This window comes from Schistocerca americana, chromosome 2 (genome assembly GCF_021461395.2).
Source record: "Schistocerca americana isolate TAMUIC-IGC-003095 chromosome 2, iqSchAmer2.1, whole genome shotgun sequence".
NCBI lineage: Eukaryota > Metazoa > Arthropoda > Insecta > Orthoptera > Acrididae > Schistocerca > Schistocerca americana.
In genome coordinates, this window is record NC_060120.1 from 788,297,053 (window position 1) to 788,312,260 (window position 15,208).

Here is a 15,208-nt window from a genome sequence, read left to right on the forward strand (position 1 = left end):
TCCTATAATCCCTCCATAGAAAGTTGCAAGAGCCACAATAAAGTGAGGAAACTAGAAATATACTACAGACCTCTATATATTGTTCCCACAGGGACCACAAATACGTGGTTACAATAATTGCAGTGTGAACAGAGGTATTTAAGCTATCATTCTTGCCAGTGAATGTGAATCTAATGGGAAGAAACCCTAACATGTGCTACAATTGGTAGTTCCCTATGGCATGCGTTTCATTATGGTTGCAGAATATTAATGTAGTTAAAGACTGTTTTACTAAGTGATTTCTCATTTGCTTTCACAAGGCTGAGTGGCCTTGTTGAGATCTTCCCAGCACAGAAAGTCAGAGACGATCACTGAAACTCACACCTCTGTACCTGTAGTCAACAATGTTAGCTGCTAGATGACAGATGTGCACTTTCACTTTTGAAAGCCCACAATTTTTATACCATTTTTATCCTTCTGACAGAACATGAGATTCACATATTGCCTACAGACACACAAACATGCGAGATGTCTTTGGGATCATAATTCAGTTTTTTCTGATGTGATTCTGAAAACTCTCCCTTGAGTATTTTTGGTCTGGAGGTAACAAACGAGGTATCTGTTACATGTTCAGCTTTCTCTTATCCTGATCTTCATTCAGTGTATGACAAACCAATTGCTATGAGGTGAATACTGCCTCAGCAATTTCATAAATATTAATCTGACTGCTTTGTACCACACTAGCCCAATTAGATGAAGCTAGATATGAACTGGATAGGGTGCAGTTGAGAAGTGGGAACTGGGTGTCAACAGGAAGGCCCTTAAAAAGGAAATGCCCTTAGATAATTTGAATTTAAAAGTTAACAGTATGTTTAGCCATTTGTTGTATCATAGGAGAGGAATCTCCAGCCACTGTAGGAGGAAGGAAAATTTGGGTCTGACATCTGATCAACAATGTCATTAGAGGTGGAACATAAGCTCTGATGTTAAGGATTATGCAGAAATTGGACATGTCCTTTTAAAAAAGAAAAAATTGTAACCATCACATACACAATTTTGGAAAATCACAGGAAACCTATATTGCAATGGATGGGGATTTGAGACTTGTTCTTCACAAATGTGAGTCTAATGCCTTTACAATTGGCAACTACATCTACTTTTATACTGCACAAGCCATTTTACCGTGTGTGATGGAGGTACTTTGTGTACCCTTGTCACTTGCCCCCCATTACTGTTCCTGTCGTGACTGGTCTGAAAGAGGAATTGTTGGTAAGCCTTTATGTCAGACTGACACACTCCCATTTTACCTTCATTGTCTTTTTGTGAAATGTACGTACGAGACAGCAATATATTGTTTGAGTCTTCTAGAATGTACGTTCTCAGTATTTTAACAGTAGATCATGCCAAAATGTGCACAGGGCAAATTTGACATTTTTCCAAACGAGCAACTTACCATTTGGCACCCCTCTATTCCCTCATACACTTTCACCTGTTTCAGTTTTCATCACTAAATGTGAACAAACTGTATACAAATTTTGCACTTGGGTAGCCCTAGCGACCCTCTCAGCTTGGCACTTCAAGTGGCTGATAAACCTTTTAGAAACCTTACAGCTTGGCAACCCAAGCAGTGGCTTGTGTCCCTTAGGTCTTAAAGTGACCCTGGATGCACAATGCCTCTCTGCCTCTCTTGTCACTGAACCTTCTGCCAGGCACTTTATTGTGAATAGCAGAGTAATCATGTAGATGTAGATGCATCTGCCACTGGAGTTGGATGAACATCTCCATGATGCTTCCATGTTTACTAAATGAACCTCTAATGAAATGCAGTGCTGCTCCTCGCACGATCTTCCGTAACAACCCTATCTGGTACAGGGCCTTACCTGCCTTAAATCTCTCTGTATGCAAATTCCTACATTTTTATGCATGTGATTCCTTCCTGAGATTGTTCTGTAAATGCATAGCTGTACAACAATGGGTTTTTAACCCTTGTGCACAACACATTACATTTGTTTAAGTTAGAGTCAACTGCCAATCTATGCAGCAAGTACGGATCCTCTGTAGGTCTTCCTGCACTTAGTCACAGTTTACTAGCGTTGCTACTTCTCTGTATACATCAGCATCATCTGCAAAAAGCCTCACAGAACTTCTAATGTGTCCACTTTGCTCTGTTTGACATTTGTAGAAACAGGAGCAATGCTGCAGACTTCCAACATCGTTAGAAAGCCTAAGATATGCAGGAATGTTAAGAAGAGGAACTTTTGCAGTTAGGTAGCAGCCACGGATGAAGTGTAAGATCATAACAAAAAGAGACAATAACTTGAAACATGTAAAGTAGCAGCTATCACAATCTAAATGATTACAATTTTCATAAGAGTTAGGATTTTATATGATGAAGTCAGTTAATAGGTGTCCCTATTTGAGAAAAGTTCTCTTAATTGTTGGTTTGGTTCGTTGGATGGAAAATGCAGTCAGAAGACTCCTGTTTCCTGAAAATATGAAGGAAACTGAAGGTAACATAGAAGAAACTTCAGGCAGATCTTGATTATGACTTAAGTTGTCTCTCAGAGCACCATTTACCTAGAAGCCTCACTCATATCACACATCAGTCTGACATACAGTCTTTACACAAAAAGTGCTGGCATGTGAACAAGACGTACAATGAATTATGTAATAATGCTATTTTTACTGGCTGTGGACCACAACACTATTTTATTGACACAGAAAAAAGTAAAACATACTCATATTGTTTTTAAATGTGGTTGTTTCACTTATTTACTCACACAAAAAACTCTTGCATCTTTGGGGAGCCATCATCCCTTCCCCCCTCACCCTACCCAGGATCCCCTCTCCTCCTTCCATTTACTGTTTCCTCTAAGCTGATGTTCAAACTTTATGTGCTTTTTATTTCACCATTCTGAAAGTTGTCTACTAAATCCACACATAATCATTAGCAAGCTTCAACAACATAATTTTATATGCCTGTGTGTAATAGTACTGTAAGAACAGATGTAAAGTCTCACAACTGTTTCTGTTCAGCTTCTTTGGAGGTTATCATTACTCATAATTCTGGGTAATTAGCAGTCTATGGTTATTTTATTTGTCTGTTCAATCTGCTCCACAAATGATTAAAAACAACTTACCTGCTTCAAGCATACTGCCAAAATACTCTATTGCCGTTTGTTTTTCAGAAAATTTGAAAGGTGTGGCATCATGAACCAATCCATGTATTGCTGCAGATTTCCCTGCCATTACTTCAATCATCATTGCTGAAAGAGAGTATAATAAAATAAATATGTTAATAGAGGCATTATTTAAATAGAAAATAATTTACCAACTAGGATAACACATTATACTGCTATCTCTGTATGATATTTTTGTTTGTCTTTATTTTTGTGGATGTTGTTATCTCTTGTATAAATAATAGCACAAACAATTTCTTAACAAAAGAACTGTAATTATTTTTGCATAAATAATGTTATGCGTATAGAAGGAGTGAAAAGAGGTAAGTGTTTCTCTTTTTCTTTTGATTGAGAATTAGACACAATCCCAAGTGAAAAATTGGTACAATATCCAAATAGGAAGCATAAAATTAGAAACAAGATAGGATTGTATGTTGTGTCTAGACAAGACAGCCTAGACACAATGAGAGGAAGCCGAAAGGCACGCGCTAAGCTAAAGCAGGATGGCGTGAGGTCTGAAACAGGATACGTAATGAATGCTATAAAGAAAAGTACGTAGCTTCCGGAATACTTAACTTTAATCCATCCTTTTGGTACATCTGGAGATTGTGGCAATACAAGTGAGACTCTTTAGATACATGCAATGTTCCTAATGGCGCCTTGCTAGGTCGTAGCCATTGACTTAGCTGAAGGCTATTCTAACTATCTGCTCTGCAAATGAGCGAGGCTTCGTCAGTGTGCATCGCTAGCTACGTCGTCCGTACAACTGGGGCGAGTGCTAGTCAGTCTCTCGAGACCTGCCTTGTGGTGGCGCTCGGTCTGCGATCCCTGACAGTGGCGACACGCGGATCCGACATGTACTAATGGAGCGCGGCCGATTTAAAGCTACCACCTAGCAAGTGTGGTGTCTGGCGGTGACACCACATTGTACATTGTGGAGGATGGCCTGATACAAAATCTATGGTGAGCCAGGAACAGACTTAAGGACACAAACCGAGGACGGCCTGATATAAAATATATGGTGAGTCTGAATGGCACACCAGGAACAGACGTAAGGACACAAACCCAAAGACGACTACCAAAAAAATTTGGAAAAATGATGATTCTGAGGTACATTAAGGTGCCTGACAAAACCATTTAAAGCAGGGCCTTACCTCTGTCGTGCAAACTAACCTCTTGTCAGAAAATAAAATGCACTACTGAACCCTTTATTTGAATGTTTTAAAATTGTGACAAAAATAATTTAGTGGTTTCTTCAGAGAAAATTGGGATTCCTGAATGTAATGCAATATTTATACAAATTTATTGTAAGAAATAAAGGACATTTCTTGAGATCAGTTAAATTCTTTCACTGCCTAAAATATTACATAATTTTTATGTAAATAAAGGTAAACCTATCTGTATATATAAAGAAAAATCAGTTGCTGTATGTGTGGAAGATCATCACTTGAGAATGGCTTGACTAATTTGGCAGATTTTTTCCTTCTTCATTTTTCATTGTGAGGACAAGGTTTGTATGAAAGAAAATTTTTGGAAAACCCACAGGAAAAGTCAGAAATTTGAACCGTATTTTTGTATGAAAATCCAATGAAAGAAATGTGACAATCGGTTTGACAGTTTTGCTGTCAGGAGTTTTCATAACGTGCGCGCGCACACACACACACACACACACACACACACACACACACACAAAATGAGGCAATGTTCAGTCAGATAGACAAATTCTGCATATTTTGCGAAAAAGCATACAATTGAAAGCAATATTTCAGTATGTTATCAGTGGCGATCATATCTTCGATGTGTTGCAAATATTGAATTGATGTTTGTTCATGGTAATTTGGTATATTGCAAACATTCAATTGATTGCACTATGTGGTTTATTTCTTTGGAAGAAATGTGACCAGTGACGTGTCAAAATATCGGTCGGTGTACATGCTATGCAGGCCAATCGTTGAGTCAATGAGACCTGATGAAGAGCACAGACAGCATTTGGAGGCACATCAAATAAGAATTTCTCAAGTGTGATCCATTACGACCAGAACAACGGACACAGCTGAGACCAACTTGCTCAGTTGGAGCTTGGGCATAAAATAATTTGGAACGTTGAGAAAACAGATGGCCAAAGGTGACAATTTAAACTGAATGTTTGGTGTTCAGATACATCCAACAGTCGATTACAGGAAAGTTGTGTTTATGGCTAAACTGCTAATCCTACCTGCTCACAGATTAAAACCATGCCAAAGACTGTTATCGAAGCTACTGATCTCCACAGATAGTGCAGCTGGAAAGGTCTTTCTCATACGCTGTGTACTAATGATTCCATCCGATTCACCCATTCAAATTGATTTCTATTCCTAATCAGGGTTATGTTCGCAATAACAATAAATCAGGTCAGAGAGAGGGGAGGAGGAGGAGGAGGAGGAGGAGGAGGAGGAGGAGGAGGAGGAGGACAGAGATGAGGGGAAGAGATGGACAGAGACATGATATGTGAGGAGATGGTTAGAAGGGGGGAGAAAGAGTTTAAGACATGTATCCAGTTCCCATACATATATAGCAATTGCTACTGGATTCGCTAGTGTTTTATAAAGATGAATGGAAAAAGCCTGTGTGGAAGTTTTCCCACACTCCCAATTTCACTAGGAACTGAAGCATGTGCCATCTAGCAGCTTACACTTCTCATACAACCCATCATGTACCTGCCAACCGGTATCAAAATACTGTGGATGATAAAGCAACGCCACCATTTAAAAAGGATTACAAGCCTTAGTGCTCATGCAACAGGTATTGGAAATCAATGTTCCTCGAGATCAACCTAGACAATTAAAGGTTAAACTGTTAGCTGTTTCCACTGGATTTAATCATGTAGAAACAGGTGACATCACTGCAAAGGCAGCATGATGATATTACGTTAAAGGGGCAGGATGCAATTTGACTATGCAAGAATGCTTTTCAGACTACAAACCTAGTGTAAAAGAATTCTCTAAAGTTCTGAAACTAAACATTAGTCCAGCAAAAAACATTATGCACTTGAAGAAATGGAGCACATTTGGTCATCTGTATAGGGCAATTGCATTGTCCACTACTATATAATCCTCCCCTTCCTTCCACTCATGGCTCACAGTCTGATCATTCCATCTGCATCACTGATACCAATGGAAACCCAGCTCTGTTAGTTGCCGACCTGACTGCAGGCAACGCCAATGGCTATGACCACAGTTTTCACAGAAGGCACTGACATGTCAATCAGCACATTCCTGCAATGCAGACACAGCATGGCCGCTACGAGGCCATGCCACGGATGAGACTGAATCACTGTAAAAACCTTAGCAATAAATGGAGGTCAATTTAATGCTATCTCATTGACACTTTTAGCATGAGACAGGTCCTCACCACTACCTCTCCACTCGACCATCCTGAACCCTTCTAGGAGGCCACATCCAGTGAATCCCTACAATTTGGAGCCAAAAGTGTTTGTCAGCTTCTGGCAGTACAGATGAACCACTGCTGCACATCAGAAATCATCATTGGCATCTCTCACTATGTGGTGCAGTGAGTGACCAATTTTTGTTGGCCTGTTTCTTTTTTCTTTTATTTTGAGGCAATGTTAAGTTGACAAGATAAGCATATGAACCTCAGGGTGGCACTGTTTGGATAACAGGAACCTGCAGATCTGTCACAGTTCCAGGGCAACAGCAGAGAGGAATATTTAAGGCCAACTAAGTGCCAATACTGTAATTTGTAGGGGCTTGAATTCATTGTACTATCTAGTAACTTGTGATATTTGCAGAAGGTTTGGCCACAAACAACAGCAATGCAGTGTAGTGAGTCCCACTGGGCCATGGTAAGTCCCACTGGGCCATGATACATCAGAAATATTAGTGTAATTGTTTTGATTATAGATAAAGCATTGGTGCAATGCATTCTCATTTGTTCTATAGCATAATTAATAATAGATGTGAGGCTGCAACCAGAAATGTATGCAATGACTTTAAGCGACACCACTGAAATTCTGAAGAGTTGCACAAGAGTCATGCCCTAGTAACTTCATTACTTTATCCAGGATGAAGTAAAGCAAAACTGTGTTAATGAGGAGTTGCTGAAGGTACTGGAAGTGTTAAAAATCATGAGTGGGGAGAGACAATCCTAGGGAGGGGACACCAAGAGCTTAGTGAACATAATGGAAAATCCTAGTGATTTGTCCTTGGCTATCAAGATTTCCGCACAGCTGGAAGAGATCGATATTGTGACTTAGAAACAAAGTGACCATGGTGTCTTTTCACCTCATGTGAGTTGTTACAGATGTGGACAGATGGGCCGTGTAATGAAGCAATGCCACTAGCTGCAGTGTTTCAAGCATGGCGAGGTTGACCATAGGGCATGTGATGCAGGAATAGGAAGCAAAATAAAAAGGATCAAAGGAAGCATTTGTTGGGAGTGCCGTAACTGTTGAATGTCGTTCCCAATAAAACGGTACACTGCAAGTATGTGTGCAGAGACAGATTGTTGCTTGCTTGGCAAAGTAAGTAATGAGGAACATGAAGTCTTGGAGGATACAGGTGTATATGTGTTTTTAGTTTGACCCTCTTGGATAGGAAGAGGCTTCAGTCTCCACAGTACACACTAAGGTGACAAAAATTGTGCGATACCTCATAATATTGCATCGACCTCCTTTTGCCCAGCGTAGTGCAGCAGCTCGATGTGGCACGGATTTAACAAGTCGTTGGAAGTGCCCTGCACAAACACTGAGCCCTGCTGCTGTCCATAATTGCGAAAGTGTTGCCGGTGCAGGATTTTGTGCACAAACTAACCTCTCGATTATGTCCCGTAAGTGTTGTACAGAATTCATGCCGGGCGATCTCAGTGGCCAGATCATTTGCTTGAATCGTCCGAAATATTTTTCAAACCAATCGTGAATAGTTGTAGCCCTGTGACAGGGCACTTTGTTATCCATAAAAATTCCATTGTTTGGAAACACAGGTGTCCACAAATGGCTGCAAATGGTCCCCAAGAAGCTGAACATAAAAATTTCTAGCCAATAAACTAGCCCATTCCACATAAACACAGCCCAAACCATTATGTAGCCACCACCAGCTTGCAGCACATTGCCTTGTTGACAATCTGGGTCCGTGGCTTTGTAGGGTCTGTGCCACATTTGAACCCTATCATTAGCTCTTACCAACTGAAATCAGGACTCATCTTACAAGGACACAGTTTTCTAGTCATCTAGGATCCAATCAATATGATCATGAGGCCAGGAGAGGCACTGCAGGTGATACTGTGCTGTTAGCAAAGGCACTCATAATGTTCATCTGCTGCCACTACCTGTTAACGACAAATTTCGCCACACTGTCCTAACATATATGTTTATCATACATTCCAATTGATGTCTGCAATTGTTTCATACAGAACTGCTTGTCTGTTAGCACTGATAACTCTAAGCAAGCGCTGCTGCTCTCGGTCATTAAGTGAAGGCGTCAACCACTGCGCTGTCCGTGGTGAGAGGTAATGCCTGAAATCTGGTATTCTCAGCACACTCTTGATGCTGTGGATCTTGGAATATTAAATTCCTTAACGCTTTCCAAAACGGAATGTCCCTCGCATCTAGCTCCAAATGCTGTTCCATATTCGAAGTCTGTTAATTCCTGTCGTGCAACCATAATCACGATGGATATCTTTTCATATGAATCATCTGAATGCAAATGATAGCTCGGTCCTTTCATACTTTGCATACGCGATACTACCACCATCTGTATATATGCGTACCTCTATCCCATGGTTTTGTTACCTCAGTGTGTGTTGCGACAAGTGTGTAACAATGAGGTGGACTCATTGAGAACAACACTGCTCACCTACAGCATTAGGGCAAGAGTTTTAAGGTGCATATGGAAGTGTGTGCCACATTGTGGTACGGGGTAATGTGCAATTCTCAGATCTGATATTCAGGATAAAAATCACGTTATAATATTTCATGGCACATGATCAAACTCAGTGAAACTTTTTTTCCGGGGGTCGGGGGAGGGAGAAGGGTGGAGGGGGGTGGGTGGGGGGTGTTAGAGAGCTGTTAGTGAAACAACATCGCAAGATATACCTGTCACGAAGGTGTTGCCAGCTAAACTGTGTACAGGTATGCTAAAGATCAAATTACATGCCAGCAGGTACAGGAAAACTGATCTGGATTAGCACAGGTATGGACCTACCAAGTGAATTGTGCTTGGTAGAACTACTGGACTACAATGAGGAATTTGATAGGAGTATAGTATGCATTACAGATGGAGTATTTATTGTTCCCACAAGTGTGGACAATTTTGGCATGGATGAGGATAGTCTACCAAAGGCCTAAAGGTTGTCAGTCTGAGTATCTTAAAGGAAGGCAATACTGATAGGCTGAGTGAGGACCATAGCCAAGCACGCTATTTGCTATTCTGCAGTTAGTGTTCAGATTCATGGATTTGTTCAATCTGATGGGTCCTTTACCAGTGACAACTATAACCAACATAAAATACTGACAGCAAGCAACACTGTTGTGTATAGGATGACATACAGGACACCAAAGCATTTACAAACACTGATGGAGGAATTCATTGACAAGCAGTTAGCTGACGCAATCACTGAAAATAGTGATAGTTCCTGCACTGTGAGTGTTGTGATTGTGCCCACAAAATCATCAGATGATACCAAGAAATGTAAGTTCTATTGCAATTACAGTACCTCAACAGACAGGCTATCACTGAAGCATATCCCATGACTCTAACATTACAGGAACCTCAATACATTCAGTCAGTGTAGATACTTCTCAATCATGGATCTGAAGAGCAGCCAACACCAGTTTGAAGTAGTTCCAGAAGACCGGCTGAAGACAGACTTTACCACACCATGGGGGCTTTGCCAGTATTGTAGGATGCTGTTTGGACTGAAGAATGCATCAGCTGCTTTCCACAGACTCTTAGATGGAGTAATTCTGGGACTGAAACCTAAAATCTATATTGTCTCCCTTCAAGACATAATTGTATTTTTAAAGGATATGCAAGAACATATGAGAAGGATGGAAGTAGTTTTTAGAAGACTGCAGGCAGCATGTCTAACATTCCATGCCATTACGCACCACTTTGCTCTAACAGAAGTAAACTATCATGGGCATGTACTTAGTCTGGAAGGAGTAAAAACTGATCCATGGCTATCAGGGGTTCGTGACTCTGTTCCACTATAGAATATGAAACAGGTACAGTCATTCTGAGGTTTCTGTAATTATTATAGAAAATTTGAGATGGATTTAGCACAAATTGCTGAGTCTTTGAATTGCTTATTGATAACAGGGGTGAAATTTGATTGGTCAGTGAAATGTAAGGCTGTATTTGAGAAATTGAAACAAATGGCATTTGAGAAATTGAAACATGCCTCCATATCCAAGTCCTGTGTTGACATTTCCTAACTTTGAGCAAGAGTTCATCCTGCTGTGTGATGCAAGCAATACAACAAGGTTGTTTTGACTCAAATTGTGGATACTAGCATATATCCAATGGCTTACGCATTGAAGAAGTTGAACACAGCAAAACATAACTATTCCACAACAGAGAATGAAGTTTTGTAGGGAGCACATTGTGTTCATGTGGGAGTGATCTAGATGGTTGTAAAACAATAAACTGGCTTGTTTTACAGAAAATGAAGTGCTGGCTATTATTTATGATATTATCTACTTTAGGTGTTATTTATAAGGACAAATGTTTAAGGTAGTTAAGGATCACGCTTTCCCTAAGTGGCTGTTGGGACTAGAAGACTCTTCCAGTAGGTTAACATAGGGGACATTGAAGCTAAGTGAGTTTAATTAAGAAGTGGTATACAGACCTGGGGAAAAGCATACAAACAGGAACACATTAGGCACTTTGGACTTCTGCATGCACTAGGTAAAAGCTTGTCAGAGTGGGAGAAGGTACAAGCAGCATATGGAGACTATCGGACATTTAGATCACAGCCACAGTTTGAGACACGTGATGGTTTGCTATGTGGAAGTATAAAATGTGAACCACACGAGGTGGCTCCCATATTATTTAGAAACAAAGTACTATGACAGGCACATGACCAACTATTGGCAAGTCATAGTGGACATAGAACAAGACTGGTGCAAAGCTGAGAAGTTTGGTGAAGAACCACAAAACAAAATGTTGAACAGTATGTGAAAGACTGTGCACCATGTGTGCAAAGAACAGATCTTAGTTACTGGTATACTCCATTGCAAAGATTGCTGTGAATGTTGAGATCTTTTGAAATTCTTGGTTTGGACATCTTTGGACCATATAATATGGCAACAGCTGGAAATAAATATGTTGTTGTGATGTTCTGTCCGAAGACTAGGTTGATGCAGCTCTCCATGCTACTCTACCCTGTGCAAGCCACTTCGTCTCTAAACAATTACATCCTCTGCACATTGAATCTGCTTACTGTATTCATCTTTTTATCTCCCTCTATGATTTGTAGTCTTCCCCCCCCCCCCCCCCCCCCCCCACACACACACACACACACTTTCCTCCACTACTAAATTGGTGATCTCTTGATATCTCAGAATGTGTCCTATCAACCAATCCCTTCTTCTAGTCAGTTGTATTACACATTTCTTTTCTCCCCAATTCTATTCAATACCACCTTATTAATTACATGTTCTGTCCATCTGATCTTCAGAATTATTCTGTAGCATCACATTTCAAAAGCCTTTATTTTCTTCTTGTGCAAATGAGTTTTCATCCATGTTTCACTTCCATACATGGCTACACTCCATGCAAATACTTTCAGAAAGGACTTCCTGACACTTAAATCTATATTCAGTGTTAACACACTTCTCTTCTTCAGAAATGCTCTTCTGGCCATTGCCAGTCTACATTTTACACCCTCTCTCATTTGACCATCATCATCAGTTAATTTGCTGCCCAAGTGGCAAAACTCATCTACTACTTTAAGTGTCTTGTTTCCTAATCTAGTTCCCTCACCATCACCTGATTTCATTTGACTACATTCCATTATCTTTGTTTTGCAGTTGTTGATGTTCATCTTATCTCCTCCTTTCAAGTCCCTGTCCATTCTGTTCAACTGCTCTTCCAAGTCCTTTGTTGTCTCAGAGAGAATTACAAGGTCAATGGCAAACCTCAAAGTTTTAATTTCTTCTCCATGGACTTTAATTCCTACTCCAAATTTTTCTTTGGTTTCCTTCACAGCTTGCTCAGTATACAGACTGAATAACATCCTGATATGTTACAACCCTGTCTCACTCCCTTCTCAGCCACTGTCCCCTTTCATGCCCCTCAATTTTTATAAATGCCATCTGGTTTCCATACACATTGTTAAATAGTCTGTATTCTACCCCTGCTACCTTCTGAAACAAAAGATCACTTTTCCCAGTTTTAGCAATCATAGCAATTCTGGACCTCTGAGCTAGCACAGTGGCAAACATGGTGGTTAACGATTGGATATTAACAACTGGCTGGCATTCGTGATACTATAATTACAGATCATCATACAAATTTTATGTCAGTTTTATGGCACTTATGTCTCCTGCTTCACATCCAAAAATTTCGCACTAGTCCTTTCCATCCACAAGCAAATCAATGTATCAAAAAGGTTCAACTCACTATTTCTAAAATCTTGAGTCATGAGTGGAAAATGGGAAACGAGGTGTGAGAGTTGGATGACACTTACATAGAATTGAGGCAGATGTGTGAAAAATGGAATTCTGGCAGAAGTTCAGGAAGAATACCACAGATTATAACTTTCTTATGGGAAACTGAAGGAGAAGCTAAACAGGTGAGTGACAGGGTGACAAGAGCACTAGTTCGGAGAAAGAGAGGATAGAAAAAGGCAGGTGGGAAAACTGTTGAGATCAGTGTTCAGGACAGTGGACAAAATTTACACAACACAGTTGGCCACGTGCAAAAGATGCAGCCACTACCATGGCCATGGTAGAATAGCATACCAAACAATTGGTAAACATGGAACAGCCTGTACTGAATAATACAAGGATGGTATTGGAGTTAGCAACACAATTTATGTATGCGTGAAGCACACAAGCAGACCATAAACAGTCATCTCAAAGCAGTACACAGCCAACTGAATACACTGAATGGGCAAACAGCCATTGACAGATTGTTACAGGTTTTGACAGACAGTATAACAGATCCAAATAAAGGCAGCCTGGCACTGGTTTATCACAAGTCAGTAGTTGAAGCCAGTATGGATGGTGCAAGGTTGCATGTGTAGGTATGTTTTCCAATAGTATTCTTAAATGTCCAGTATCAATGTTTTATTGTACACCGCTAACCAGAGAAATGGGGCGCAGTAGGAAAGTGGGTAGGGTATGAACCAGTGAAGTGCCTACAGTCTCAGAGAACAGGGAAACTTATGACCTAATGTCTTCAAAAGAGCTATGGGGCTGACAGCAACAGGGCATCATGATCAGGCCAAGCAGGGTGGTCCAAACTGACCACAGGAATGACAGCGTTCCTGGGGGATATGAAGCGACAGATGTCAGAGGGACATGTTAACCCCCTAAACCGTATTTTCAGAAAATGGGCACACAATGGCTTTATTCAGTCTTCACTACGGAAAGTGTAATTCTGAATAGTTATGAGAATGGGAAGCTGCAGGATATGACTCCACTAGAAACAAGGGGCAGGAGCAACCTAACAAATGGTATTGTTTGCGATATAGCCGGAATAACCTCCCACCTTCCAACCATGGTTACAGGTATGGCAATGATCAAATTGACAAACTCTTTGCTGTTTTGGGTAGAGAAGCATTGGAGATACTGTCAGTTCAGAGCTTAACCTTTCTGAATGATAATTTAAACCAAAATACCCTTCACTCATTAAATAAATTTATAGCATCACAGAGGGGATGGATGATACCCAGAATTACCTGTGCATTATTTACCTACTGCCTGGTTTGGTAATATAAAAAGAAGTAATATGGAGTAATTAAGTCACATCATAGCTCCATGCTTTAATAAATAAAGGTAAGGATTCATCTGGGAATTAGTGTTATAGATTAAGGAATTATATGAAAGTGATTATGCTTTATGGAATTAGCTTTAAATAGAGAAAAAAATTGATTATGAAGATGTAAACAAGTAATTAAGTCAGTAAGGAGGAGATCTGAATACAAAATTCCAAATGAAATTTCTAAAGGATGTAAGAATGTTGCACAGCAAAATAGTATTACAGCAGAAAATAAATTTTTTTGAGCTGTCTAGAACAACAACAAGATGCTTGTCCAGAACACAATGGCTGCATAACGAACATACACAATTAGGGACCCTAGAACACACACAATCAAGGAGTACACTGCCAAAAACTGTGTGAGAGAGAGCGCATCAGGAATACCTAATTCAGCACCATGACGTCACTGCAAAGGAGGTGTAACAATATTCTGTTAACAGGGCAGGGTGGAGAAACTACACCTAAAGACTATGCAAGAACACCTTTCAGTCAGCAATCTTTGCATAAAAGAATCAGCCTCTCAAGCCCTGAAACTAAACAATAGTCAAGCAGAAAACACTGGAGCACATTCAGTCACCCATAAGATGGACTGGACTCGCATAATTGATCACTATAACCCCCCCCCCCCCCTTCTTTTTCCACTCAGGTCTCAGTGTCTGGTTATTCCATCCGCATCATTGAAATGCGACAGAAGGCCAGCTCCATTAGTTGCAGGATAACCTGTTGACACGTAAGAAAATACTGAGGCAGTCTACTTCTACATGAAACTGCAGCCATCCAGTTGTGGTAGGGAATTTCAACTCTGCGAGATACCACACCTGCTGGTCACAAAAGTGACTGACTGAAGAAGAGGGCCAGGCAGATCTTCCACCGATAAACAACTAATCTGTCCAAATGCAACCTGTTCGACTTGAGAACTGGGCATTGGCACAACCACTTCTTGGCAGCCTTAATGGCTGTATGCCCCTCGGGCATAAGATCTTATGGGAAAAATTATTCTACTTCGTATAAGAATTCACATAGGTTGAACTGCTAATTTGAGCAAGGTGTAAATTGGCATTAGATATTTTT

General features: G+C 40.3%; 1 protein-coding gene across 1 annotated transcript in view; it reads right to left on the minus strand.

Annotated features, from left to right (window-relative positions):
• LOC124595230 (DNA-directed RNA polymerase I subunit RPA2) overlaps positions 1-15,208 on the minus strand; it is a 237,958-nt gene that overhangs the window by 18,819 nt on the left and 203,931 nt on the right. Inside the window, exon 18 of the mRNA XM_047133886.1 lies at positions 3,120-3,245. Coding sequence (XP_046989842.1) covers positions 3,120-3,245 — 126 coding nt within the window. The remainder of the gene's footprint in view (positions 1-3,119; positions 3,246-15,208) is intronic.